Below are 27,842 nucleotides of genomic sequence, written 5' to 3' on the forward strand. Positions count from 1 at the left end.
CGATGCTATTCTAACCATGCAATGTATTCGTCTATTATGATCTACACTGCTTTCAATCGGGTATATTTATATTGTTGTGTATTAAATAGATATACTCAATAGATATACTGATATGTATATTCACATAATTATGCAACCTGTAAAGTGACAAGAAAACGATTAAATCAACATAAGAAAACGCTTTTTATTTTTTAACCGAGTTGAAGTTGTAGACTTTTAATGGAAATCAACTACGACTCCCATGATGCACTCGTCGGTTACACCCCTAGGAAGTCGAATAACCCCAAACTTTTTCCCCAAAAAACGAAGCTTGTGCAGCAGATAAAGGTAATAACATACATATACTAACACCAAACGATGACACTGTGCCTGTTTTAAGGTTTTGATCACTTTCTGCAAACTTTAGGAGGCTTTTGTGTGTGTTAGGGGCTGTGCATCTTAGTATATTAGATCCACGTGGTGTGTGTGTGTATGCGTGTATGCGTGTATGTAATGTATTAACACACTGTATCCACGGTGAGTCTGTAGGCTGAGAGCAGAGGACACACACTCCTGACTGCTGTCTTGAAACTTTTTCTGCTTCACACACACTAAACACACACAGGTGAGTGTCAAAACAGCATGCTAAGTGATCATGTGTTCGTTGTGCTAATGTCGCTTAAAATGTGTCAATACTATTATTATTTTAGTGCAAAAGGCAAATACAAATGCATAGTATTCATTCTTTACCAGCTTGTGCATGAACACGTTGATGTTGTTTGGATTAAATGGTTTGTATGTTGACGTTTTTGAGATATTGAGATAGGAAAAGATGCTTCAGGATATAGACATCAACATCTGTCCTATCTATATCAATGGTTAAACTGCAGGATACGTATAAATGAATGTGCAGCCGTAATTCACTGTAAGTAAAATGCTTTCACAGAAAAGTGTTAGTTTATGCTGTAATATTAGTTGTGTGGTTAAAAATGAAAGTGGAGTATGAAGGGAAGTTATCACAGAACCTACAGCACTTTTCTTTGATTGTATTAAGGGCCTTTTTAAATAAGTGATGTATTGTTAGACACATGCATTTGATTTGCTCCCTGGCATGTGAGTCTCATGAGTCAAAGCCAGTGATTTGACTAATTGTGGAGCATGTGCACCCACTGTGCAACACTCGCCCCTTTGTACTGTTCAATACTGATCAAATATCTAGTATCTACTTTAGTAAACCATAACATTTCACAATCCTCAGGTAACTTTGGGTTAGACATCTGATCTTGATTCTTTTTTAACGAAATGTTTTCTGTTGAGTGGATTAACTAGGGAACCGATTGTATTGGTATCAACGCTATTGGCGAGTCCGCTTATCTGTTCTTCATTGATTCCTGATCAGTTTTCTGTCTGTGAATCAATGAACATTAAGCCTTGTATAGCTTTTCAGGATCAATCAACGCTGCTTTATTCTGAATTAATCTGCTAAACCTGCTTGACGGTGTCTTTTTATTATAGCTTAGTATTAACCTGTTTCAAATACATAGCATTTCTGGAATTGTACCCCATGTTTATTATCAAATCAAACTTTACATGGTTGCACAAATTGTCAGTATCTCTGTATATCTCTAAAGAATCAGCTTCTATGTGCAAATAATAGAATAAACACATGCATAACAGATGTATTGGTCTGATGAGGCTGAGACCATACTGTATATCAAGCTGATAATGGCTTCGTTTTTCGGGGATTTGATCGGCCTGGTGACCATGCCATTTAATTGTTGACTTGTGTTTTTGTTCTAGTTGATTGGACCCGTGTTAGTGACATTACAAGATAATGAAAGACCCCATTCCTCAGAAAAGGTCAACGCTTCCTCGCAGTTTAGGGATCTACTTTTCGTTATAGGTCAATCTTTGCATGCAATGAAATGCTCTGCTTCACGAGCGATTAAAGGCAAGTGAAGTTTCAAGATTCACGGCTTTATTTTCATTTGCACATTAGCTACAGTGTAGATATGTCAATGAAAACTTAGGTCACAGGCTCCTCCAACAGTGCAACATATATATATATATATATATATATATATAGGACATAGAACAGATCAAACATAGTGCAAGAGAATGTTTTGAGAGAGAGGTGCAAGTAAATACAAATAAAAGAAGTATGGCAAGAAGAGTATATATGCAAGTGGAATCCAATCCAATCCACTTTATTTATATAGCACAGTTTAAAAACAGAGGGTTTGCCAAAGTGCTTCACAATGAACATAACATTATAATAAAATATAATATTACACGAATAGTTAAAAGGCACACATAAGAAAAGATAAAAAGCACACATAAGAATAAATAGAAGGCACATAAAGGCTATGGACAGACGGTAAAAGCATACAAATAGGTATGACATAGCTCAGACTGACTGGTAAGCGAGGGAAAAGAGGTGGGTCTTTAGGCGGGTGGTACGACCCGCCCTCTACTTAATGGTAGAGACTCGTTGGGGAGAACCGCGACATAGAAAACCACACAGCAAACACGCAGCATTTAACGGTGTTCATTTATTGATACATCCGTACTTACATGGCCAACCGGCAAATTAACAATGCACTGGAGGACAGGAAACAAACAAAAGGACAAAGGGGGCCTGGTCCAGCCACACCACGGGCCGTAGGACCCAGAGCTTTCCTCCGCTACCCAGAAACCTAACAAGTCCCTGCGGGAGAAGACAAAGCCGCGACCTAAACTACCTGTTCCTCCAGAGTACATAAGAGACAGACACTAGGAATCTACAGATCCTGAAGGAGGACCACCACGGACAACTTCCTCCGGTGTTGAGATTAGGGAAGAGACTCTTCTCCTCCAGCTTCTGCTTTTCAAGTCCCCAGCTGAACGTAATTAAGACACCTGGGGCAGGAGGAGCCAGGGGCAGACCAGGTGTGTCTGTGCAGCAGAGAGACAAACAGGAGGGGAGCACGTAACAGCGGGACTTAAAAGCTTCAAGAGTGGGCAACAATTTTACATGAGGGGGCAGGTCGTTCCAGAGCCTGGGGGCTACCGATGAGAACGCTCGGTCTCTCCTGGTCTTTTTCTTTGTTTTTGGGACTATCAGCTGCAGCTGATCAGCCGACCTCAAAGCCCTTGAGGGGGTGTACACCTGTAAGAGGTCGGAGATGTATTCTGGGGCCAGCCCATTAAGAGATTTAAAAACAAACAATAAAATCTTAAAATGGACAGGAAGCCAGTGGAGGGAAGCCAGAATTGGTGTGATGTGGTCAAACTTGCGGGTTCCTGTAAGCAGCCGCGCCGTAGCGTTTCGTACAAGCTGCAGGCAGGCCAGCGAAGTCTTATTTAGGCCGGCATAAAGTGCATTACAATAATCTAAACGAGTTGAAACAAAGGCATGAATTACACGCTCAAAGTTTAAAAAGGATCAAACCGGTTTAATTTTGGACAGGAGCCTCAAGGGATAAAAACTGGATTCAACCACAGAGTTTATCTGTTTATCTAATTTAAAAGCACTGTCGATTTTGACGCCCAGATTTGTGACCATGGGTTTTGCATACTGTTGCAGGGAACCCAGGTCAATGGAAGGGACATCACCGTTTGGTCCAAACACAATTACCTCCGTTTTGCTCTCATTTATATTTAAAAAGTTTAGCGCCACCCAGGCCTTTATGTCATTAAGACAGTCAACCAGGGGCATCAGAGAGCTAGTGTTTTTTCTTAGGGGTAGATATAATTGGGAGTCGTCCGCATAAAGGTGGGTGGAGACGCCATGTTTTCTAAAAATTAGTCCAAGGGGAGAAGGTATAAGGAAACAGCGATAATTAGAGTTTAAAAGTCTCAAAAATGCTACAACTACTGCCACAAACTGGATGAATGTGAAGTGTTTTGTTAAAGGAGTGTGAAAGCGTAATTAAGTATTAACTATGGGAGTGACTTTGATGGTTATTGGACTCAGGATTCATTCATTTGGATTCCCGCTGTATGAAGAAATTAAAGGATGACGGAAGTGGAAACAATTCACAGAGGGATTAAACTGTTTAAAACACATGCTCAAAGTAAGCCGGATTTTGCCGATGTGTTTATGTGGATTCAAAAGTTGTAAATAATCTACAAAATGGAGGAGACCGATCTGATCGGAGCAACTGAGACAAATCATCCAACTGAAACCGGCATGGACAATGACTATGCTTTAGAAATGCGCTTATCCAGACAAGCCTGGTTTGGACACTTTACGGGCAGAAGAAACATTTCTATTAAAGAAAGAATTATTTCTGTCTTTTTATGCTTATAATAGTTACTAACTTGAATTTTTATTCAAATGTAATTAATCAATTACTTTGTATATGTTATTGTAATGTAGAGACAAGGCTTTTAGTGACAATCATGTATCAATCAATTATATACAACAACAAACATTTACAAAAAAAAAAAAAGTCTAAATATGATATTTGGCCTCAAATCATCTGAGGCCTGGCGCCCCCCCTGCAATCTTTCCCCCCCAGGTTGGTAACCACTGCGCTAGACGAGAGATAAGGATGGAGTGGTCAATCGTATCAAAGGCAGCTGTGAGGTCATAAGGATGGCAGAGTCACCAGAGTCTGTAGTGACCAGGAGGTCATTCAATACTCTTATGGCGCATTTACACTGCAGGCCTCGCTCGGTCTCGCTCGGCCTCGCTCGGTTTAGTTAGGCCTCATTAGGCCCGGCTCACTTTAATGCTGCGCTCACATTACATTCTAGGAACTGGGGTAGTTACTATAGTAACGCAGTGTAGGCGGGGCGATCGGCTTTTTGGCGGGCGGAGCGACGCTGCATACAACTGCCGTGACGTCATCTTCAATGCGACACAACTCTCAAATACACAAAAGCAATGAAGGATGTGGAAGCCATCGTGTCCTTGCTTCTTGGTATGTGGTTTTTTTCTTCTTAGGTTTACTGTTTTCAAAATGCTGCAAGCGTCCCTTAATATATGCGACACTAGGGATTAAGTCGCGAGAGAATTGTGACAATTCTCTCTGACCAATCAGCAGTCGTCACTAGTTTAGCATATTCCGCCCGGCTGTTGGCCCCGCTTGTTGGCCTCGATAGAACCACCATTTAGTCGGGCCAGAAAAAAGGTGAAAAAGTAGCCCCGGGCCAAAACTAGGCCAAGTGGAATCGCAACCAAAAACGGGCCCCGCACGGCTCGGCACGCTTAAAGGGCAGACTCAGTACTGTGAAGCGCTTTAAAACCGGATTGAAAAATATCGAAAATATTGTGTGCATGTATAAAAGACTGCAGCTGTAAGAGTACGATTTTCTCCAATATTTTTGAAATAAAAGGAAGCTCCGAGATGGGTCTGTCATTTGAGAAGACAGAAGTGTCCAGATAAGTTTTCTTTATCAGGGGTGCCACAACCGCTTGTTTGAAATAAACTGGCACAGGACCGAACTCTAGGCTGCTATTTATAATTCTATGGACATTAGGTCCAATAGTGTCCCATACCTCTTTAAAAAGTCGAGGAGGGACTGGGTCTGTGGGACAAGATGAGGGTTTTAATTTAGCAACAATGTTACTGAGAGATGACAACGACACAGGTCCAAACTCAGTGCATGTGAAGTCAACGGAGGGGTCGAAAGATGGTGGTGAGATACTGGCTCTAATAGCGGAGATCTTGTCTATGAAATAGCAGAGGAATCTTTCACACATCTCAGTTGAAGCATCAATACAAGTGGATAAAGGAGAGTTTAACATAGGATCAATGGTTTTAAAAAGAACACGAGGTTTGTTTAAATGACTAGAAGTAATATCAGAAAAGTAACTGACGGAATGACATATTGGATAAATAATTTGCAACACATGAATGTTTTGGATGTTCTTTAAAAGGTTGAGGTGTTTTAATTCAGTTCAGGAAGTGTTGCAGAACAGACCTGAAGGCGGGCATGGTTTGATTTGAATGCTGAATTCTCAGATCTATTGTTCCTTCCTCAAGTTTATTTATATAGCACTTTTCCACACAAGGCAGTTCAAAGTCCTTAAAAAATGAAAGAGATTAAGAGCATAAAACACATCAGAAACATAAAAAAGCAAAGATAATAAAACATGAATAGCACAGGTACATGAATGAAAGTTACAGTGCCGTGTGAGATGTGAATAGTTCAATTAAAAGCAGCCGCAAAAAGAAAGTCTTCAGCCTGGATTTAAAAGTAGTCAGAGTTGCAGCGGACCTGCAGGTTTCTGGGAGTTTGTTCCAGATATTTGACAATACCCCAAACTAAATTCTCACATTCCTCTAGTCCTGGGTTGCGGTCGAATAGTAAAAAAATCAGCTCCTAACGTCTAACCCTATCGTCTATCCCTTGACCTCTGAGTGAAAGGTCACGGGGTTAAGGGATAGTGGATAGGAGAATTAAAAAGGACTTAGGAGAAGAGACTGCGGTACTTTAGAGCAGGGGTTCCCAAACTTTTCAGCCCGGGACCCCAAAAATAACAGTGCCAGAGACTGGTGACCCCCTGTCGAGGGTGGGGGGTGCTAGTGAATTAATTTCATTAAAAAAACAAAAAGTTTGAGAAACACTGCGCTACTGGATTGTCAAAGAAAAACATGTCTATGCAAACGTTATTATTAATATTAATAATAAAAAATAAAAAGTATTAATCCACTTTCACTATCCAACGTGTTTATGATGCGCCAGCGGACGTCCTGAATGTGCGTCTGCTGCTGTGGGGAAACTATGGAAACTACAGTTTTCTATACAACGGACTACAACATGGATGTATAATAAGAACGAGGGACTCATCTAGAGACTCTGCACCGTGCTCTGATGCTGTTGCTTTATGCTTTATGAACAACAGAGAAACATATTCTTCATGACCAAAGTTGGAATTGAAATAAAAAAGGAAAGTGAAACTTCTGCTCGTCACCCTCTCCCTCCGGTCCACATTAATACAAATGATCCCAACACGTATGATTGGATGAAAATATCTTAAAATCAATACAAATGTATTTATTATAAACGTTAGTCCTTAACATCTATCACTGTGTATATCATTCAAACATCTTTTAAAAGTTGAACAAACCCCACACAGCTCAGTGAAATGTTGACTTTATTTGATAATTTCAGTAAAAACTAACGTTCATATTTCTCTTTTTGATTATAATACTGATGAACGTTCAAAACAAAGCACTTTGGCAACTTACCACATACGTTTTAAAATGCTTAATAAGCACCGTAACTTTCATGATATCATTTCTCGGTCGTAATCGGTTGTTTCCGTGAACGGCCGACTGTTGTGTGACGGCAAATGCTGCGGCTGCAAAGCATTGTGGGGCAGCATTTTCTCCTCTCCTTTCGTCAAGGGAGGTCCAGTGGTTCCTAAGCTAAAGGAGGTTATAAAGGAAGTTTGAAACCTCCTTTCCTTTCATCTAGAGGATTCGAACGGCACTTATCATGGCTGCTGCCACTGAGGGACTTCCGGGTCATTTCACTCCGTTAGGAAGGTTCCTAAGCTAAATGGACTGTTCGACTGCAGCCCTGGTCTACCTGTGAACTTATAGTTCTTTTGTCACTTTTCTAACCTTTTTATATTCCTTTCATCCTTCTCAGCTATTTAGGTACCATGGGAGAGAAGGTGCTGGTGGTTGGCAGTGGAGGGCGGGAACATGCGTTGGCCTGGAAACTCGCCCAATCTCCGCTGATTCAGCAAATTCTAGTTGCTCCTGGTAACGCAGGCACGGCCAACTGTGGGAAAATCAGCAACTCGGGTAAAAAGTGTATTTATTTGTATAATTTGAAAATATGGGAAGGAACATATAATCATCAGCGTATAATAATAATAATAATAATAATAATAATAATAATAATAATCCTCCCACCCTCTCTCTCTTCATGCAGAGGTGTCGGTGAGTAACCACGCCATCTTGGCTCAGTTCTGCAAGGATCATCACGTCGGGTTGGTTCTGGTCGGCCCTGAAGTCCCGCTGGCAGCAGGTGGGATATCTCCATCTCCATCATTTTAACTCAGATGCTTCATCATACTATCCTTCCTCTAACTTGGGCTTCTCTCCCAGGTATTGTTGACGATCTGACAGCAGCAGGAGTTCCATGTTTCGGCCCGTCTGCCAAAGCCGCTCAGCTCGAAGCCAGCAAGAGTTTCTCCAAAGCTTTCATGGAGAGACACGGCCTCCCAACAGCGAGATATGGATCCTTCACTGACGCCCAGGAGGCCTGCAGCTTCATCCGCACGTCAGTACTACACACACACACACACACACACACACACACACACACACACACACACACACACACACACACACACACACACACACACACTTATGTCTTATAGCAGTGTTTTTGTGCAGAAACTCTTATTGTATGATTGATAGTTTAAAGAAGGACATATTTACAGGATATAGGAGATTCGAATTGAAAAATATGTTGTTTCCACAAGCAAACTTTTATTTTCCGAGCAATTAAACACCCTAAAAAAGGAAAAATAGAAACTGTTATGTCTGCTGAAGTTGTCAGATGGTTTCATGAGTTAATGATCTAAGATGTGCTGATTGCCTTTCACATGAGAGCGCCCTCAAACACTGTGACTTTACAGACAGAAAGTCATCTCTTTGGGAATTTTCTGACAGCTAAAACAATATATCTAGCATTGCAAATGTTAAAAGGTCCACACACAAAATGTTATCCTGCATATCAGCGATGCAGCTTCTGCTCTAGATGTGTTTACTGTGACAAGATGTTGAGTTTATTTCTTTGTTTCTGGGCCTGCAGGGCTGATTTCCCAGCGCTCGTGGTGAAGGCGAGTGGTTTAGCGGCGGGGAAGGGAGTCATCGTGGCTTCAAACCAGGAAGAGGCCTGCCAGGCTGTGATGGACATCATGAAGGTAACACACATTCATCTGTGGGCTCTGTTTACTAGACTTTAACCTGCACTCACATCTACACACTTATCAAAGTCAACTTTATTGTCAATCTTTCAGTTTGTGTGTACAGACAGAGATCGAACCGTTTCCCACTATACAAAAAAAATATATATATAAAAACATGTATCAACAGACAAATGTATACATATGCTGATTGTGCATATATAGGATATACATATATTTAAATATATTTAACATGTTCATTCAAATTCTCAATGTTTTACTGTGATATCTTGCTTCAACGTTATCACTTTATTCAAATTAAAATTAAATTATTATTTTTTAAATTGTTATTCTACTTTGTCTTACATTTGACCTTGTGTTTTGTTTTTGACCCTGTTGCTCCTATTCCTATTTCCTCAAGGGGATAAATAAAGTCCCATCTCATCTTATCTTATGAACCAGCCATGGGAGCTCATTTAGTGAGGTGTGCAAAAGAAAAGAAAATGGGCTGCAGTATGTAGCTAATACTTTGTTGTAAAATGACTGCAGAAGCTATTTTTCATGAGATCTGGCAGCTGATGTTCTCGGCTGGATGATACCTAGATTCTGTAGTGAATATAATGTTTCTATTGATTGTAAAAGTAATGCACATATTGTTCCTTTTAAGCATCTTCCAGTTTACTTATTTTGAAAGCTAAATCTGTTTCTTTAACGCTTTGTTGCAGGACCGAGCGTTCGGGCCAGCAGGCGAGACTGTGGTGGTTGAAGAGCTGCTAGAGGGAGAGGAAGTGTCCGTGAGTAGACGTGAAGTGCATGAAATAACTGAACCAACTTTACCTTGATGTGACAGCATGTGAATACTCTCTCTCTCTCTCTCTCTCTGTAGTGTCTGTGCTTCACTGACGGATTCTCAGTTGCTGCGATGCCTCCAGCTCAGGATCACAAACGGCTGCAAGACGGCGATTTGGGGCCAAACACCGGCGGCATGGGAGCCTACTGTCCCACCCCTCAGGTACATATCTTAATCTCAGTCTTTTGTTGTTTTTTAAGAAGCAGTCCACTTGTGAGATGTACATAAAAATCACACCCGCCTCAGTTTACAGTCCACTCAAATCTCCACGTTATTGCTCACATGCACACATTAGCCCTTTCCTTCTAAGTCTTGGTAAATTATACATAAATACATTTCAATTCTCTGACCTTGGGTAGTCGGTACAGACAGGTGCTAGTTACAAATCAAACATTACAAAAAGGAGGTGTTTAGAGCTCAGATATCACTTGTGTTATTGGTTTCCATCTTTTCTCAAATGTTTTAGTTTCACTCGTCGTCTTGCTGTAGTTTTTTCCAGAATAAAGACGTTATGTTGGAGACTGTGATCATTTCCGTGAAGCCATGTTTTAACTCTGTCTCCCTCTCAGGTGAGCCAGGAGATTCTGCAGCAGATCACAGAGAGCGTCCTGCAGAAGACTGTGGATGGCATGAGGGAGGAAGGGGCTCCTTATGTGGGTAAGGGATCTTTTTCAAGACTCAAGATTCAAAGGCTTTATTCTCATATGCACAGCCAAAAGGTTGGAGACCCCTGCTCTAGCTGAACCTTTTTTAGGATGAGAGCTTTTACATTTGGGATTTCCTTGGCGAGCTACTTATTGAGGGGTTAAGTTGGGATTTGATATGTGGGGGGGCTCTGTGTGGTGGTGCGAGAGGGGGGCAGAGGTCGAGGATCTCATTATTTGACCTTAAGGGATATACACTGTGGCCCTAAAGCAACTGCTCCATTATCTGTATCAGATGCCACCAAATATCACAATAAAAATAGAAAGTACTACAAATAAACTGGAATTCATTTACATCTTAAATTATCAATATATATACACAAAAAAAGGTTTACAAATATCCAACCTTCAAATTGCTTTTTTAAATCAACACTGCTCTGCACACTTGCTAAAGAACATTTGTGTGGAAATCTCAATGCATTTGTAGGGCTGAGTAAATCTCACTGTAAACTTTTTAATCATCACCAAATTCTGTTATTATGACCGATCATAACTGAGCTTTATGCAGACATATATTTAGCGCTCATCCTAATGTTCAGCCTTTATGTAACAACATTCACAATTAAGTAAATGTAACATCCTTTTCACCCCGGTTACACTTTTCATTTGCCCTGTACGATGGGCACTGTAAGTGATGAAAGAGGGGGGTATTGGCTTATCAGGCGTCCGCAGGCCGCAGCTGAAGTGGGCGTGGGAGCGAGCGAGAGAGATAAATGCAATTTATGTAAACAAATATTTCCAAGGCACTCCTTTATAATTATTGGGATAAACAGGTTTGAAATCATTTCAATCTATACTATAGGACAGTAAACCAAAACTATCGTTTAAAACTGGAGAGTTAAAAAAATATGCATAAATAAATGTTAACTATAGGTAAAATAAGATATAAATGAACAACAAAAATAAAATAAGTTACATTTATTTGTTATTGGTTATGTTCACATGCTTATTGGGTTATTAAAATGTAAACCAATCTTTTTCATATGGGTGTTTAGAGTTGTACCCCCTAGATCTAGTCTCTAATGTGTGCTTAAATTGCACCAGATTGAAGCATTTTACTTTACATTTTCAAACATTTCTTCCCGGGTGGGCATTCCCCCGGACCCCCCTAGAGGATGTGACATCCACCCTCCAAAAGTAATGTTCATACAATACTAAATGCATTTGAAGCCTTTTTGATGTATATTACCTGTCAATAAGTTTCTGCTTTTGTAGTGTATTGGTCTTTTGTAGAGATTTTTCATTTATTTTTTATATATTCTAATGTGTATTCATTCCTTGGATACTTTTATCTTTTCTACTGAAGGATTTTCTGGCAGGGGGGGGGGGGGGGGGCGCCAGCTAAAATCTCGCCTAGGGCAGCAAATTGGTTAGAACCGGCCCTGATGGTGTAGGAACGGGCTCTCTGCACACACACACACACGCATAGTTATATGATGAGGCCCTTTGTTTCACGAGCGTCGACGGGGGGTGGGGGCATGCATGTGGTGCTAGTGGAGCCTCGCAGCGGCGAAACTGTGTCGCGCCACACTAATTGGTAGGTAAAATAAGATATGAATGAACAACGAAAATAGGTGCGCCGCATTTTCGGCTCAGTTGAGGCACCCTCCGCAAAGTGAGGCCCCCTCCGCGAGGTGAGGCCCCCTCCGGGAGGTGAGGCCTCTCCGCGAGGTGAGGCCCCCTCCGCGAGGTGAGGCACCCTCCGCGAAGTGAGGCCCCCTCCGGGAGGTGAGGCCTCTCCGCGAGGTGAGGCCCCCTCCGCGAGGTGAGGCCCCCTCCGCGAGGTGAGGCCTCTCCGCGAGGTGAGGCCCCCTCCGCGAGGGGAGGCCCCCTCCGCGAGGTGAGGCCTCTCCGCGAGGTGAGGCCCCCTCAGCGAGGTGAGGCCCCCTCAGCGAGGTGAGGCCTCTCCGCGAGGTGAGGCCCCCTCCGCGAGGGGAGGCCCCCTCCGCGAGGTGAGGCCTCTCCGCGAGGTGAGGCCCCCTCAGCGAGGTGAGGCCCTCTCCGCGAGGTGAGGCCCTCTCCGCGAGGTGAGGCCCCCTCCGCGAGGTGAGGCCCCCTCCGCGAGGTGAGGCCCCACGCAGTCTGAATGATCGGCCTGTAGGGAGGGACGGCCCTGCACACACACACGCACCGCTGCAGACTCTCTGCACGAAGAGTCCCAATGTAACCCCTGCTTGCGAGCTACCGGTAGCTCGCGATCGACGTGTTGGAGACCCCTCAGCTAGAGTGTAGATATGGCAATGAAAATCCCAAGCTCCTTCAACAATGCAACATAAATATATATACATATATATATATATATATAAAAGACATAAAACAAATAGTGCACAAAGAAACCGAGTAGAAATGAAATGCAATATTATGTTGCAAGTAATGCAGATGATTTTTAACTATTTACCTGTCAAATATAATTCAATAAGCTAAATGTTGCAGAGAATGTTGTGAGTAAGTAAATGCAGGAGTCCATACACATTTAAATAGAATAAGATAAACAAGAACAGATTGTCAAATGAAATCCCGTACAGTATTTTCTCTCAGTTCTTGAGTTTTGGGTTAATGTAACAAAGCCTGTGTCTCATTTATATTTCCTTTTTTTATTTCCAGGCGTGCTGTATGCAGGCCTGATGTTGACCAAGGAGGGGCCTAAAGTCCTCGAGTTCAACTGTCGCTTCGGGGACCCCGAGTGTCAGGTGGGTGTTTTTTATTTGACCCTCCTATCACTACATTAATAGTAAGTTCATTCTCCACATCTTTCGAACCACTTCAGGGTCGTTAACCTCCTGATCAAGTGTATTGAATGGCTCTGACTTGCACCTTAACACACACACACACACACACACACACACACACACACACACACACACACACACACACACACACACACACGAACACACACACGAACACACATGAACACACACACACACACACACACACACACACACACACACACACACACGGATGACCCCTCCCCCCTACCCTTTCCTTATTTATTTTATTATTATTTGTATGTATGTATAATGAGACTGAATCTGAAATAAAAACTAATATCAACCCTCTGGATGTGCTTCCACTCTCAGGTGCTTTTGCCTCTTCTGAAGAGCGACCTTTACGAAGTGATCCTGAACACAATGAGTGGGAAACTGGCCTCTAGCGCCCCCGTGTGGCTCCAGGACAGCTCTGCAGTCACCGTGGTGATGGCCAGCGCTGGATACCCCGGATCCTACAAGAAAGGAGTGGAGATCACAGGTGGGAATGATTTATTCAAGGTTTTATTGTCATGTGCACGTTAGCTACAGTGTAGATATGGCAATGACAAAATTAAGTCGAAATTATATACATTTATTAAATTAGATAAACAGTTTGTTATAATTTAAAACAATGAAAAGCAGCAAATCTTCAATTTAAATGTAGTTTTAATCTTGTAAAATCATATGCACAGTGTTTGAAATGGCAAATATCTGGATTAAATCCTTTTTTAAGTTTTATTTCCTTCCTTGTTTTTCTTTCAAGCCACTAGACGCCTTCAACAGACATTTTTAACTTATTTTCTTTCCTTTATGTTACTTACAGTTGAAGAGTTGCTTGGCCTCCGATGGTTTGGATGATGTTATGCGATGTGTTTGCTCAAAATAAAATAACAAACTTTTACGCATGCAACAAAGAAAAGAGGCCTTTACAACAGTCAAAACAAAGAGGCAAAACTCAAATAAAATAACAAACATCTTAGGTATTCTTTCTTTCTTGAGAAGGCTTATATAACTTGATAACTTAAAGGGTAATTGAACGGTTAAAAACTGTTGGTTGCATATCTGTCACTTTAGAGGAGGCGCCGTGGGAATTGTAGTCTTTTATACTCTGGTTGACTACAGATGTCACAATTAGGGGGCCTTTCTTATAAATACAAAATACTGGCTCCATCACTGGGTATACCACCAAAGTAACCCCTCTTTTCTCCCCAGGTTTGTCTCAGATTCAGGACTCGGGGCTGCAGGTTTTCCACGCCGGCACCACTCTGAAAGACGGGACCGTGGTTTCCACCGGGGGGCGAGTTTTAACCGTCACCGCCGTCAAATCGTCCCTGGAGACGGCCCTAAATGCAGCCAATCAGGGCGTAGCATCTGTCGGATTCCCGGGAGCCGTGTACCGACGTGACATCGGACAACGTGCCATCGCTCACCTGAAGCAGCACAGGTGTGTGTGAAAGAAGAAGAAGCTAAAACATTCCTTCTCTGTTTTTTTTTTACAACTGTTTTTGTTCATTTCCATGCCGTATATCTTGTAGCACTTAAAGAATAAAACAACTTCACTTTGGATTTACTTGTGTCCTAGTATTTTTTTTAATCAAGAAAAGTCCAACACCAGAACTTCCACATTGATTTGAACACTTTAGGTTATCACGATTTGCAGAGAGGGCAAAAGTACAAACATCCTTTCCTCAAGTAGAAGTACAGATACTCATGTTTAAAAATACTCTGGTAAAAGTAGGAGTACTGACTAAACTTCTTTACTCAAGTCAAAGTAAAGAACTTTGAAATGTACTTCAGTAAAAAGTACCCATAACTAGCAGCTGTTTTAAAGAGTACCTGACCTCCCTTTATATTAATAGAACAATAATGTCATTGTTAGCTAATGAATGTTTCCATGGTGAACAACGGCAACATGACAACGTTTTCATTGGTCCCTCTTTAGAGAAGACCAGGAAATGATGGATACACGGATCGTGTTCAAATCAATAGGCACGCAATGACTCTAAATAATAATGATCACGCCACCAAACACACATTCAAACTAAAGGAACCAGCCTGTTTGGAAAATGAGAGAAGTAGAAAGTACAGGTATTTGAGTTCAACATGTAAGAAGTAGAAAGTACAGGTATTTGTGTTCAACATGTCAGAAGTAGAAAGTACAGGTATTTGAGTTCAACATGTAAGAAGTAGAAAGTACAGGTATTTGAGTTCAACATGTAAGAAGTAGAAAGTACAGGTATTTGTGTTCAACATGTAAGAAGTAGAAAGTACAGGTATTTGAGTTCAACATGTAAGAAGTAGAAAGTACAGGTATTTGAGTTCAACATGTAAGAAGTAGAACGTACAGGTATTTGTGTTCAACATGTAAGAAGTAGAAAGTACAGGTATTTGTGTTCAACATGTAAGAAGTAGAAAGTACAGGTATTTGAGTTCAACATGTAAGAAGTAGAAAGTACAGGTATATGTGTTCAACATGTAAGAAGTAGAAAGTACAGGTATTAGCGTTCAACATGTAAGAAGTAGAAAGTACAGGTATTAGAGTTCAACATGTAAGAAGTAGAAAGTACAGGTATTTGAGTTCAACATGAGAGAAGTAGAAAGTACAGGTATTAGCGTTCAACATGTAAGAAGTAGAAAGTACAGGTATTAGAGTTCAACATGAGAGAAGTAGAAAGTACAGGTATTTGTGTTCAACATGTAAGAAGTCAAAGTAAAAAGTCGTTAGAAAAATAAGTAGTGGAGTAAAGTACTGATACCAGAAAGATGTACTTAAGTACAGTAACGAAGTATTTGTACTCGACTACTTCCCACCTCTGATGATCTGATACCTTGATAAATATGTAATCAGTGGTTCTTCACTGTGTTTCTGACAGAGGACTGACCTACAAAGACAGCGGCGTGGACATCGCTGCCGGTAACAAACTGGTGGAAATGATCAAACCTCTGGCCAAGGCAACGTCTCGCGCTGGTAATTTTTATTCTCATGTATACAAATCTAAATTCTAAGCAAAAAAGTACATCTCAATAATGATGAGACTCTTGTTTCTAGCTTGTTTTAAACTGCTCATTGAGCCATGATTGCTGTACTTTATAGTCATTTTGATGTTACACAAATGCAGTCAAATTTTAGAACTGGATGAAATGGCATCTATGGCTATAATTTAGTAATTTCTTCACCAGGGTGTAATGCAGAACTTGGAGGCTTCGCTGGGCTTTTTGACCTGAAAGCTGCAGGTTTTATCGACCCAATCCTGGTGTCTGGGACCGATGGAGTCGGAACCAAACTCAAGGTGGGACTTCTGCAATACCCTTATCCAGTGTTCGAATTACCCATTTGCTTTCGGGGGAGCCCTATTTTTCAGTGCACATACTAAATATGTCACATGCACGCTCTGTTGACTGGCGCAGCAGCACGGATGCGATCAATTGCTATAAAAACACTTTTTTTTATGAAAAGCCATGGATACCTTTCATTCCACTCACTCAATCTTTTCTGCGTCCAGTTAAAAGGCAGGTCATGGGCATGGTCAGGTGGCACCGGCGGCCGTGGCCGTTGTTGAAGCCTCTTCAGGCTCCTCATCGGCAGGCCTCTCCCTCGGTGTGGAGCTGTCATACTCGACCCTAACGCCGCTTACAGCCGGCCAACTAAAAGTTATTCCGTTCACGTCATTTTTAGACTCCTTTGCTTCTTTGCTTGTGAATCCAGAAGCTGCGAGGCTTGGCTGTTTTTTCGTTTCACCATCATTTTTATTACAAAGCCAGATTTAAACAAATATCAATATGAACATTTCAAATACCGCGCCAGCATCGCAGCCGTAACCATAGCAACGTAAGTAGCGTGAAGAATGCAGCGCTGCCACGTACAGATGGCAACACCCAGACATATTCACAAATATTAAACAAATATTCAGAAACTGTAATGAACAATAACTATTATTTATTTCAAGAACTTTTATTTACAGAAACTCAACATTTCTAATCTGTGTGACACAAATATGCACGATTTTTTTTGCTCTCCCTGGCTCCCCCCCATTTCGAACAGTGCCCTTATCCCATTTTTCGTCACATATGTGGCATCCGATGTAATTTCAGAGTCTGGGAACAGATGAGAATCGAATGTAAGAAGCATCGACTCACTTTAATTTGGCTTTGGTAGATGCCAAGTCGAAGAAAGAAATAACCATTTACATGTGGAAGTAATCAAGCAACTGGCTATATTTGCTTAGGTGTAAAATTATTAAAAGGCTTCTTAAAACCCCTGAACTGAAATTGTAAAAGTGTCAAATATCTGTAATTTATACTTCATCTGTTTTAGTGCTTGAACATCCTACAAGTGACCAAACCTGATAAGTGTTTCCTTCTGTACTTTCTACTTAGTTTTTATCAAGGATTTTGCTTTAATAAAAACACTCTGTAGATGCCAAGTCGACAAAGAAATAACCATTTACACGTGGAAGTAATGAGTCAGCAGGATATGTTTGTGTGTAAAAGGATAAAAAGCCCTGATCAGGATTTCAATCATACAAAAGTATAAAATATCTAATTTGTAATTTCCTTTTTATGAAACACACCTGCTGATTTGAATCGTCATATGCTCAAAGCTACAGTGTAGAAATGGCAATGACCTTCTTCTGACCTGAGCTCCTCCAACAATCCAACATATATAATTCAATCAGGAGAGACGTGATGTATGAAATACATGTTTATTATCGGGTCACATTATATAAATGAAACATAATGATGACAGTTTATAACAAGTGAATGAAATGGTGTTTGGTGATTAGGCCCAGGTTTGGTAGGATATCATTCGGGAAGGGAAAGAACCGTTTCCGATGAACCCCCCTGGGTCTAGACACTGGTGGTGGTGATGAGTGGTTAGGTCCGGTTGGAAGGGAGAAGGTTAAGCTTGGCCCTGAGTTGGAAGCAGGAGGCGAAGGGGTGGAGGAGGGTTGCGCGTTGACACCTGGAAGACAGCTGATGGAGAAGGGGAGAGCATATATAGAGGGATTAACAGGTGCGATGATTAGGCTTGTGAATGGAGGTTAGCTTGAGGAGTGGCGCTCCCTCTCATTTAGTGAAGGGAGCGAGTATTGCCATGACGCGCTATACGAAGTGACGGGTCTTCCTGCCTGAACTTGCGCTGAGCTTCATTAAAATACAAAATAAAAAGTAGTGCAGAAAGTCTATATACATTTTTTATGCATTTTGTCAAATATTTTGCTTTAATAAAAAAACTCTTTCCTCCTCAGATCGCGCAGGCGTGCGGGCAGCATGGCGGCCTCGGTCAGGATCTGGTAGCCATGTGTGTGAACGATGTTCTGGCTCAGGGCGCCGAGCCGCTCTTCTTCCTCGACTACTTCTCCTGCGGCAGGTTGGATGTGGATGTAGCTTCATCGGTGATCGGAGGCGTCGCTAAAGCCTGCGAGCTGGCCGGCTGCGCTCTGCTCGGTGAGAGATTCAGATTCAAGGCTTTCATTCGTACATAACTACAGTGCAGATATGACAATGAACATCTGAGGTCACAGGCTCCTCCAACAGTGCAACACAATAAAACAGTTAAAATAGTAGGGATGTAACGATACCAAAAACTCACGGTACGATAATATCACGATTAAAAGTCCACAGTACGATATTTATCACGATATTGAAAGAAAAAAAAAGTGAATTTTTTTTACTTGAATTTTTTTTCTTTATTAAATAATAAATCTGATTTGTACAGTATTTTAGTAGGATAGTGGCATTTTAAAGTGTCAACAATATAATGATCAGACCCTGCAATAGAATAAATCAAGTTTCACTTTAGTTTTTCAAGTAACTCAACTCTAACTCACTCACTCAGCATCATCAAGGTTATCTTTTAGGAATATGAGCATGTCCACATTTCCAGGTAGAAGCTGGGATGTTTGGGCGTTTACAATATCCCCTGCTGTGGAAAGAACTCTCTCGCTTGGTACTGAGGGACAGAGAGATATGCTTTGGCCATGGGTGACAGCAGTGGGTCAAACTGCATTGTCTCTCCACCACTTCAAACACAATACAGTTGTTGCTAAGAAGGTGAGGCTTATTGACAGGGCGAGATATAAATATATGGTTGGTACTTGTCAATGTCTCTAGGTATGTACATGTAGGCCTGTAAATACGATTTCCTTTTGTGTTCTGTTGTTTCATGTTCATGTTGTAACCTACTTGCTGCCATGTTGGACAGGTCTCCCTTGAAAATGGAGATGATCTCAATGGGACCATCTGGTTGAATAAAGGTTTAAATTATTAAAAAATAAATCGCGGTATATTTCTCACGACGGTATTGAGAAAAAAATGTACCGCGATATTCGATACATCGTTACATCCCTATAAAATAGTGAATACAACACTTCCATTTGTCAGAACAGTTCCTCTTACTCAATCAGTCAGTATTCCTTGTTGCTGGTTTGAATCTTAAACATTTAACCCAAAAGAGACATTTTAATACCCGTCAAGTTCTTCTGGGTTTTGGCCTACATTCAACTTGATAGTCTTGAGGGCAACAGAGGACGCATGGACAATTATTTATTGTCTTTGTTTTCTGTTCACATGTTGAAGACCAAAGGACAAAATAAATATTAGTAACATGCAAATACAATTATAAAAAAATGTTATGCCTCATTGCATTATTTCTACATTACATTCCTGACTTTTCAGGGTATTTTCATTCAAATGTAAAAATATATCATTAACTTAAATGAATTAATAAGTATTTTGCTCTACGTCAAAGCCAAGAAAGCCAGTGATTGAGAGCAAACAAATGACGCTGCGTGCTGTGGTTAAACTTTTTTTTTCCAGGTGGAGAGACCGCAGAGATGCCGGGCGTCTACGCTCCAGGTGAATACGACCTGGCTGGGTTCTGTGTTGGAGCGGTGGAGCGAGGGGCTCTTCTTCCCAGGATGAAGGACATCGAGGAGGGCGACCTTCTGATCGGACTCGCCTCCTCCGGGGTCCACAGCAACGGATTCAGTCTGGTCCGAAAAGTCCTGGAGAGAGCGAACCTCAGCTACAGCTCTCCGGCTCCATTCGGCACGTCGGGACAGACTGTGGGTGAGTCCGATTCAAAGAGGAATTAGTAGATAACACTATCTTTCCCTTCTATTTGATGTTTCTCATTGTAATGAGAAAAGTTATTGTGTGTATTTTATGTCCAGTACTAACAAACATCTGAGTGTTGTCGTAGCAACTCAGTCAATCAGCTGCTGTCGATAGAAATTGATGAGTTCGGCAAATAAGCAAAAAACACAATATCGATATTAAGTATTTTAAGATATTTTCTTTTAATGCTTGCGAGCATGACGACTCCTTCTGAGTGCGTCCTGCTCAATGTGTGACAGGCTCTTTTATAGGAAGACACCAAAGCTCATTTACATTTCAAACAACAACATGGGGTCACCCCTTCCAGACAGATCTGTTATCACACATATGGCATTCCCAGGATAGCACTTTGTTAACACGTACATGTCATTAGGATTACACGGTGTTAAGCTTTAATACCATGATTGCCATAACAATTGCCGCCCACGATCTCACTGTCTCTCTGTCTCTCTGTCTCTCTGTTTCTCTGTCTCTCTGTCTCTCTGTCTCTCTGTCTCTCTGTTTCTCTGTCTCTCTGTTTCTCTGTCTCACTGTCTCTCTGTCTCTCTGTTTCTCTGTTTCTCTGTCTCACTGTCTCACTGTTTCTCTGTCTCTCTGTCTCACCATCTCACTGTCTCTCTGTCTCTTTGTCTCACTGTCTCACTGTCTCTCTGTCTCACTGTCTCACTGTCTCTCTGTTTCTCTGTCTCTCTGTCTCACCATCTCACTGTCTCTCTGTCTCTTTGTCTCACTGTCTCACTGTCTCTCTGTCTCACTGTCTCTCTGTCTCTTTGTCTCACCATCTCACCGTCTCTCTGTTTCTCTGTCTCACTGTCTCTCTGTCTCACTGTCTCTCTGTTTCTCTGTCTCTCTGTCTCACCATCTCACTGTCTCTCTGTCTCTTTGTCTCACTGTCTCACTGTCTCTCTGTCTCACTGTCTCTCTGTCTCTTTGTCTCACCATCTCACCGTCTCTCTGTTTCTCTGTCTCTCTGTCTCTCTGTCTTTCTGTCTCTCTGTCTCTCTGTCTCACTGTCTCTCTGTCTCTCTGTCTCACTGTCTCTCTGTCTCACTGTCTCTCTGTCTCTCTGTCTCACTGTCTCTCTGTCTCACTGTCTCACTGTCTCTCTGTCTCTCTGTCTCTCTGTCTCACTGTCTCTCTGTCTCTCTGTCTCATTGTCTCTCTGTCTCACTGTCTCTCTGTCTCACTGTCTCTCTGTCTCTCTGTCTCACTGTCTCTCTGTCTCTCTGTCTCCAGGCGAGGTCTTACTGACGCCTACAAAGATCTACAGTCGTGTTCTGCTGCCGATCCTCCGCAGTGGGGCGGTGAAGGCCTACGCTCACATCACAGGGGGGGGTCTGCTGGAGAACATCCCCCGCGTGCTGCCACAGGAACTGGCTGTCGATTTAGGTGAGTTGACACACACAGAGCGTTCAAAAGTGAGAATCTACGAGGCTCGATTTGCTCGTTTGCCATAAGTTTTTTGCCTAAACACAGAAACACAAGCAATCTGTCCATCAGCTGGCCAAGAGGCATCATATTCATACGGAGAAATGCAGTTTTCGACTTCTTTAACTCTGAGTTCTGTTGCCCCACTTACGTGTGAGGTGGGAGAAGTACTCAGATCAAGGACTTAATTAAAAGTAGTATACTGCAGGGTAGCTTGTGAATTTACTCCAGGTGGAACTAAAGTCTGATTTAAGAGTTGATTACCGTAATTTTCGGACTATAAACCGCGCCTTTTTTCCCATTTTTCGACCCTGCGGCTTATATAACGTTGCGGCTAATCTATGGATTGTTACAGCTAACGGCCACTAGGGGACCTCCTAAATCTATGGATTTTACAGGTTACAGTCCACCACCTTTAACTCTATGGGCTCTATGGCCGGTCCGCGCCCCCCACCTTTAAGCGGCGGGCTCCAGCAGGAAAAGCTGGAGGCCGGAAAAGAGTGAGACAGGTAGCGCGCAAAAGTAAAAGTGGAACCGAGAGTGGTACGAGAGACAGAACGAGAGCAAGACAGACAGACATTACGAGAGCGAGACAGTTTGTCCCCGTACCACTGGTTGAAAACCACTGCTGTAGATCACTGCCGGTACGTGCGCTGGGAGCACACCGTTTAAGTTTGAAAGTTGAAAAGTTTGTGTGTCTGAAACACTATGTGATACAGTACAGTTTACACAGCACATGTTCTGTAGCTACTATTGCACTAAATGGTAACACTTGAATACGTTATGCAAATATGCAACTTGTTTGTTGAAATGTTAATAAATGGGAGCTTCCTCAAATAGCCATCTCTTTCCAGACAATCCCCTCTGTGCACGAACCCTTACATATGGTAATTAAACATTAAAACACCTGCGGCTTATAGTCCAGTGCGGCTTATATATGTACACATCATTCAATTTAGCTGCTGCGGCTTATATTCAGGTGCGCCTTATAGTCCGGAAATTACGGTAGATTTCACATCATTCATCCACATCTGTAAAGTAACTAAAGGTATTAAATACATGTAGTGGAGTAAAGGTACACCATGTACTTCTGGACTGTAGAATTACAAAGAAGCAAAAGTGGAAATACTTAAGTACCTCAAAATAAGTACAGTTCTTGAGTAAATCTACTTATTAACTACCACCACGGCAGGTATTTTATGTGTGCTAGCAGCCCATAATCCACACTATACATAACGTGAATCAATGTGAATTCTGTTTCTAATTTGTTTATTTTTTGCCCTAAAAAATAAACAAAGATAACCTGTAATAAAAATACTGTTAAGGAACCGGATCGATAAAACGTATTTGTAATTGTTTCAATTAGGCCTCATTATTTCACAGTGGCCCAGGATCATCTGCCAATACAAGCACTTTTGTTCACGTTCAATCCATAATCAAATATAAAATTATAGTTTGATATTTTTGTCTTGTTGTTATTAGCAGAGAAAATGTAATGTTTGTAAAACTATATACAATTAATTCTACCTATGTCGGCGGGAACCGGATTAGGGGGGGCTCGAAGATATTTCCAATTACACAAGGGGGGCCTGACTGAAAAAGGTTGGGAACCACTGTCTTAAAGTGGACCTATCATGCTATATTTGAATAATGTAGTGTAGGACCATACCTATAGAAGGCATATTTATACTTTTTATTTTTCAAAATACCAAACAGATCATGCATTTGAGCCATTCCTCATTTCTCTCAATGTAACACTGTCTTTGCTTCATGGGCTGATTCTGTGAGAACAGCACCATCTACAGGCCTGGCATATGTACTACAGCGTCTCCAGCGCTTTCCAACGGCAATGTCCGTGGCTGTCTCCTCCTGATTGGTGGAGTTGGCCCAATAGCCGTAGCGCCACTTCTGTGACGTCATAGAAGTGTTCAAATCTGGATCAGTCTGTATCAGATCCGTTGCAGCCCCTTTTTAAGAGATTTGGGTATGGAGGAAAATAGAGAGGGTTGTGTTTTCTGACACTTGGTGAGTTCCCTGGAACACCGGGGACACATGTTCATGTAGAAAAGACGTACAAAAGTGCATTTTGCATGATAGGTCCCCTTTAAGGTATATATTACACATCTCTTTCTCATCCATATCCCCCCAGATGCCTCTCGATGGAGCCTCCCTCCCGTGTTCTCCTGGCTGCACAAAGAGGGCAGTCTGAGTGAAGAGGAGATGACTCGAACCTTTAACTGTGGCCTCGGGGCGGTGCTCGTTGTTTCCCCGCTGGACGCTCAGAGGGTCCTTCGCCAGCTTCAAGCCCCCGAAGAGGCGTGGATCGTGGGTTCACTTTCCCACAAGCAGCAGGGTGAGACACTGAACCTTTAACGTCAAATAATATATAAATAATATATTCATGTTGCATTGTTAGAGGAGCCTGGGAACTTATCTACACTGTAGCTACTGTGCATAAGACAATAAAGCTTTTGATTGTGAGTTCAACTCCCACAGTGTGCAAAATGTTCATCAATGTGTCATAAGATCCAACAGGAGATATCAAAAGCTCTAACAAAAATGAGGAAAGCACATCTGATCATAGCTCAGTAGTTCATGTGTTAATGAGAACACTTTTCAAATAAATTCAGTCCAATTAAAGTTGGAAACATTTTCTAACATATCTTAGTTGATAAGGAAAAAGCCCAATGACTTATTTCCATAGCAAGCTTGAAATACACCCTTCCTATTTCTCCTTATTATAATCAATCTGAGGATTCTGTTTTAAGGGTTGAGCTGCCAACACTCATAAGAATCATTGACCTTCATTTGATTGATTTTGTTAACTTATAACTTCACTTATTAGGCTTCGTATATCTTTCTGTATGTGGCCCTCGGGGGGAAAAGTTTGGACACCCCTTGGTTAGAAGATCTGAGGTTGTGTGTTTGATTCTTGTTCGGTGCAGTAAATGTTATTTATGTTTTATTGTTGGAGGGACTTATCTACACTGTAGCTACTGTGCGAGAGACCCCAATAAAGCTTTTGAATCTTTGAATTGTGAACGCTTGTTTTGTTGGTGAATGCAGGAGCAGAACCTGTGGTCGTCCGCAACCTGAAGCACAGCCTGATGAACGCGGGGCCGGTTTCCAGCGGCGAGTTGGCTGTCAATCAAAACGAGGGTAGCCATGGCGACGGCAGCACGCCACGCAAGAGGACCAAAGTGGCTGTTCTCATTTCTGGCACAGGTGAGCTTTAAATGATCCATTATTGGCATGTTTCTTTTTTGGGGGGGAAAGATGGATAGTAGATTTCTTTTAGTTAGTTAAGTTGGATAAGAAGACTGATACCACCCTCATGTCTTTACATGGTGGAGAGGTTGGAATCTGATTTATTGATTCTGTGGACAGGTGTCTTTTATTCAGGTAACAAAGTTGATTTTAGGATCACTTTCCTAAAGGAATATTACTGATTTAACCGGTCTGTGGGAGCCAGAATTCCTGTTGGCTTTTATATAATGTCAATTTCAAAAATTTCTTTTTGATAATCTCTCTCATTCGTAAAATAAACCTACCATTAAAATTATAGACTGTTCATTTCTTTGTAAGGGGGTAAACTTATAAAATCGGCACGGATCAAATACGTATTTCCTCCACTGTATACTATAACCTGTTTTCAATATCCTCTGTTTTGTTTTTTTGTCCCAGGCACCAACCTGCAGGTGCTGATCGAACAGGCCCGACGTCCGTCCAGCTCCGCAGAGATCGTGCTCGTTATCTCCAACAGACCTGGAGTTCAGGGCCTGAAGAGAGCCTCGCTGGCCAGCATCCAGACACGGGTAAACATATTAATAATAACAATAAGATTTGGACAAGATATTTAAAACCATTTGTGCAAAAAGCTGCACACAAAAAGCCTGGTTATAGTTGCTGTTCCCTTAAATAAATCCCAACTAGTATAGAGGGAAGCAATATGGTTTTCTTTCCTGGTTTGAGTTATACAAGTTTGTAGTTGGAAGCAGCAGTAGTAATTGTATGAAAACATATATACAGACGGTTAACTCCTGAGTGCAAGATCTTACTGATATTTGGAACCAACAAATCCACACCCAAGCATTTCAATTGAAGGACAAGGCAAGACAACACTGCTTTAATAATACCCTCAGGATGACCAAAACTCTTATGCTAATGCTTTTGTGTCTGATCCAAACTCAGGTGGTGGACCACAAGTTGTACGGCAGCAGAGCGGAGTTTGACGGCACCATCGATCGAGTGCTGGAGGAGTTCGGGGTGGAGCTGGTGTGTCTGGCTGGATTCATGAGGATCCTCACAGGGAAATTCGTCAAGAAATGGAACGGTGGGAACTGTCTTTAAGTTTGCACGACTTAATGATGACATAGTTGAAATAATCTGTATTATATGATCATGTGTTGTCAGTCATGCTTGTGAGTTTCATCACTTAGTTTATCTAAAGAGACCTTTGTACCATCAATGTACACATGTCTGTTTCGGATTCCATGACAACATGATGGTCTTTTACATTTGGTGTTTGTTTGATTGTGACAGGAAAGCTGATGAACATCCACCCGTCCCTCCTGCCTTCATTCAAGGGGGTGAACGCCCAGAAACAGGCTCTCCAGGCTGGGGTGCGGGTCAGCGGCTGCACGGTCCACTTTGTAGCAGTAAGTACGACACCAGACAAAGAGGGTATATGTGTTCATTCTTTATTGTCAGATTGAGGGAAGAAACATTTTACAAGTCATCACTGTTATTGCAGTTATGGTATCAAAGCTGAATACAGTGTAGTCCTAATGAAATGTAACTTTCAACTAAGTAGTATCCTTTAAAAATGTTGCTACGACATCACGTATACCAGACTTGCCTTTTCTGAAGATTTCCTAGTTTCACAGCCGTTGTTTCGTTCATCCTTCTTTCAGGAAGAGGTGGATGCGGGTGCCATTATCGTGCAGGAGGCGGTGCCCGTGCTGAGCAGCGACTCAGAGGAGAGTTTGTGCGACAGAATCAGAGAAGCTGAGCATCGAGCCTTTCCTGTCGCTCTGGATTTGGTGGCAAGCGGCACGGTGAAACTCGGAGAAGACGGGCACATCGTGTGGAAATCCAATCCACAGAGTTAAAAAACAAACCAGATGAATGCCACTTTCCTTCTGTTACTTAAAACTAGTTCCACACAATTGACAAAGCATCAAACAAAGTCAAGATGGTCACTTTTGACTGTACTAACACCTGCTAACTGTCCTTTCTTTTTCAAAATGTCATGCTAGATGGAGATAGGTAGATTTCCGTGGGATGCTTAAAGCTTGCATGCATCCATTTCAACATCTTGTGCTTCATACTTGACCTGATTTACAGAGTTAAATAAAACACCCACATTTTCATTACTGCTAGTTCTACAAAAGAGACACTAACAGCGTCAAACATGGTCACTTTTTACCGCCTTAACACCTGCTAACTGTCCTTTCTTTTTCAGACTGTCATGCTAAATTGAAATGGGTAGATTGTCTTATTTTTCGTGGGATGCTTAAAGCTTGCATGCATCCATTTAATAGCAGCATTTCAACATCTTGTGTGAAGAGGCCTCAGACTTGACCAAAGTTACATTCCAATGGTTTATTTTTAATCAATGTTAGTTGCACTGGAATTGACCTCCTAAAAAAAGTTATATTTGTAATGCTGATGGATTCTATTCGTATAATAATAATGCGTCTTTGAATGTCTGTAGTTGTTATTTCATCATTAAACCTGCATCGGTGAATGCATTAAAAATGATTTGGTGTTGCATTTTGTTTATTTCATTTTACGAATTTCACATAAAATCAGAAGGACTTTAATCTGGGTTGATTATTTGCACACAAAGTGGAGTTTGAACATGAACATGAAATAGTTTTATTTGCATTATTTAAGGTATGAAAACACTTCACCAGTCTGCCAATGCGAGAAGAAGTAGAATATACCCTGGTAAGAAATGAACCAAATACGCCACAAAAAAGATGTGACTTTTTTTGGTTCAACACCTAAATTAATGAGTTGTTCTTATTGCATACTCGTTGTATTTGTATGTAACACTGCCTGTCGGATGGATTAGCTCAGTGTCAAAAAAAGCTCTCAGAAAGCACGAGGTTGTCAATTCAACTCCCACCGTGCGCAATACGTTTATCGATTAA

At 41.6% G+C, this 27,842-nt stretch overlaps 1 protein-coding gene across 2 annotated transcripts; it reads left to right on the plus strand.

Moving 5' to 3' along the window:
• The first annotated feature begins 233 nt into the window (after nucleotides 1-233).
• Nucleotides 234-27,447, plus strand: gart (phosphoribosylglycinamide formyltransferase). Of its 2 annotated transcripts, XM_079673153.1 has the most exons (23): nucleotides 234-327; nucleotides 522-604; nucleotides 7,567-7,724; nucleotides 7,855-7,950; nucleotides 8,031-8,205; nucleotides 8,743-8,854; nucleotides 9,562-9,630; nucleotides 9,723-9,848; nucleotides 10,256-10,343; nucleotides 12,995-13,080; nucleotides 13,468-13,636; nucleotides 14,350-14,581; nucleotides 16,011-16,105; nucleotides 16,318-16,427; nucleotides 18,387-18,585; nucleotides 19,957-20,208; nucleotides 21,493-21,645; nucleotides 23,834-24,037; nucleotides 24,751-24,909; nucleotides 25,369-25,499; nucleotides 25,876-26,017; nucleotides 26,227-26,342; nucleotides 26,598-27,447. In XM_079673153.1, exons 3-23 carry the CDS (start codon nucleotides 7,580-7,582, stop codon nucleotides 26,793-26,795), a joined length of 3,057 nt encoding a protein of 1,018 aa, XP_079529279.1. In that variant the 5' UTR covers nucleotides 234-327; nucleotides 522-604; nucleotides 7,567-7,579; the 3' UTR covers nucleotides 26,796-27,447. The 2 variants fall into 2 exon arrangements, with proteins under 2 accessions (XP_079529279.1, XP_079529280.1); XM_079673154.1 differs by lacking the exon at nucleotides 522-604 and having other exon boundaries at nucleotides 245-327.
• Nucleotides 27,448-27,842: the final 395 nt, after the last annotated feature.

The sequence above is a fragment of the Notothenia rossii genome (genome assembly GCF_949606895.1).
Source record: "Notothenia rossii genome assembly, chromosome: 3".
NCBI classification, from domain to species: domain Eukaryota; kingdom Metazoa; phylum Chordata; class Actinopteri; order Perciformes; family Nototheniidae; genus Notothenia; species Notothenia rossii.

Excerpts from the sequence above, each read along its gene's own strand:
- gart (XM_079673153.1), top strand. The coding sequence starts at position 7,580 with ATGGGAGAGAAGGTGCTGGTGGTTGGCAGTGGAGGGCGGGAACATGCG. Across the intron at positions 14,582-16,010 it reads GCTCACCTGAAGCAGCACAG|AGGACTGACCTACAAAGACA; the intron begins GTGTGTGTGAAA and ends TGTTTCTGACAG. Across the intron at positions 21,646-23,833 it reads GGAACTGGCTGTCGATTTAG|ATGCCTCTCGATGGAGCCTC; the intron begins GTGAGTTGACAC and ends ATATCCCCCCAG.